Source organism: Buceros rhinoceros, unplaced genomic scaffold (assembly GCF_000710305.1).
Source record: "Buceros rhinoceros silvestris isolate BGI_N320 unplaced genomic scaffold, ASM71030v1 scaffold8715, whole genome shotgun sequence".
NCBI classification, from domain to species: domain Eukaryota; kingdom Metazoa; phylum Chordata; class Aves; order Bucerotiformes; family Bucerotidae; genus Buceros; species Buceros rhinoceros.
In genome coordinates this window covers 56,322-57,955 of record NW_010414566.1, presented here as the reverse complement: position 1 = coordinate 57,955, position 1,634 = coordinate 56,322, and the positions used below count along the sequence as shown (strand labels likewise).

General features: G+C 33.7%; 1 protein-coding gene across 3 annotated transcripts in view; it reads left to right on the top strand.

Moving 5' to 3' along the window:
* Nucleotides 1-311: 311 nt before the first annotated feature.
* Nucleotides 312-1,634, top strand: part of GREB1 (growth regulation by estrogen in breast cancer 1) — a 54,767-nt gene continuing 53,444 nt past the window's right edge. For all 3 annotated transcript variants that reach the window (XM_010137133.1, XM_010137131.1, XM_010137132.1), the window contains exon 1: nucleotides 312-468. In XM_010137133.1, the coding sequence (XP_010135435.1) occupies nucleotides 312-468 (157 nt within the window). The remainder of the gene's footprint in view (nucleotides 469-1,634) is intronic.

Here is a 1,634-nt window from a genome sequence, read left to right as displayed (position 1 = left end):
CATCTCCTCAATTGCAATATAAACCAAGGAATTGCTCGAATCAGATTTCCAGCCACATCTTCAAGAAGGTGTCAAATCTTGCTGCCTCTCTGCTGAATTACAGAAAGCTGTTACTTTAGATAACTTCCTGTAATTTACCAGCAGGATCTGCTCAGTTACTGCTGCAGTCAATGTTCTTTTCCTTTGCTTTTCTTTGTGGACAATGAAGCTTCTCTTTCTCATGAGAAATGTTGTAGTCTGACAGCAACGAGCAGTGATCAAGTTCTGAGTGTTGAAATTGAAATTTTTTTTTCTTGTCTTTTTTTGAGAAGATGGGAAATTCTTACGCTGGCCAGCTCAAGACAACGCGGTTTGAAGAAGTGTTGCATAATTCTATTGAGGCCTCTCTCCGCTCAAACAACTTAGTTCCCAGACCAATCTTTTCTCAGTTGTATTTGGAAGCTGAACAGCAACTGTCATCACTGGAAGGTAGGAAATAGTGGAATTTATATTTTTACTCAAAGGCAATTCTGCCGTTTGCTCTGCCAAAGCTCAAATTTTCAAATCAGAATACTGAAATATATTTTCAAGAATACTTGAAAAGCTCACTTTTCAAATCAGAATACAGAAAACCAGAAGTATTTAAAGTTTTTCGTGGGATTTTTTTATGATCTACGTATATATATGTATTAGAATTGGATTAAAGATAAAAATGACATTGTCTTTTATTTTGACAAAATAAAGCCACTTGCTCAGATTTATCAATACCCATAAATTGTTCCATTAAATGTGAGGAGGAATCTTTGGAGATTTAGAGCATAAATCTGTTATCCTATAATTATGCACTGCTGAAAATTATAGACTAAATGATGATAAACATGGTACATTTATAAAATATATATGCTGACTGATTTTCATTGTAAATAAACAGAACAAAAATATTTTTAGCTTTAAGAAGGTTTATAATTACTTTGGGCATAGTATTTTTAGTTATTCTGTGGCTGCAAAGGTAAAAATTTAGGCTGCATTCTCTTGTAATCCCTCACAAGTTGGTATTTCATGGGGTTTCTCACTGAATTTTTATGTGAGCCTGCTTCCTGAGTTTCATTTGCTCAAGCTTTTATTTTTTTTTCTTGGAAATAGTATAGTTTAAATGAATTGTGTAGAACTGATGAGAAAACTCATGATCTGATGTTTTGGTGTGCTGTTGTGTGGAGTAGTCTTGTGGTTTTCGGTGAGTTTACTGGTGTGTGCAGGACACCAGCGTGTTAGTGCAAGGTTGTTTTTGATAAATCATTATTTACCAAATCATTATTCTGTCACCAGGATGCTGTTTAATTTCTTTTGACCAGGTCTACTTCCCCTGTCATACTTTTATAAAGATGGCTTAGATACATAGGTAATGAAAAATGCCTAATGCTAACAATCCACCGTAACAGCAAAAAAAGAAAAAAAATCAGTCCAAGAAGCAGTAGTAGATTGAAGTATTTTGCAGAGATTAAACTATTGTAATAGTTTATAGAAAATATTTTCTTGAAAAGTAAGTCTACTTGCAGCTTACACATCATTAGTCGTTTCCTTTTTTTTATGCTAATATAGGATATAATAATGAATGTATGTCCACTGTTTAAATACATACGCTGCTTGTTCCCTAC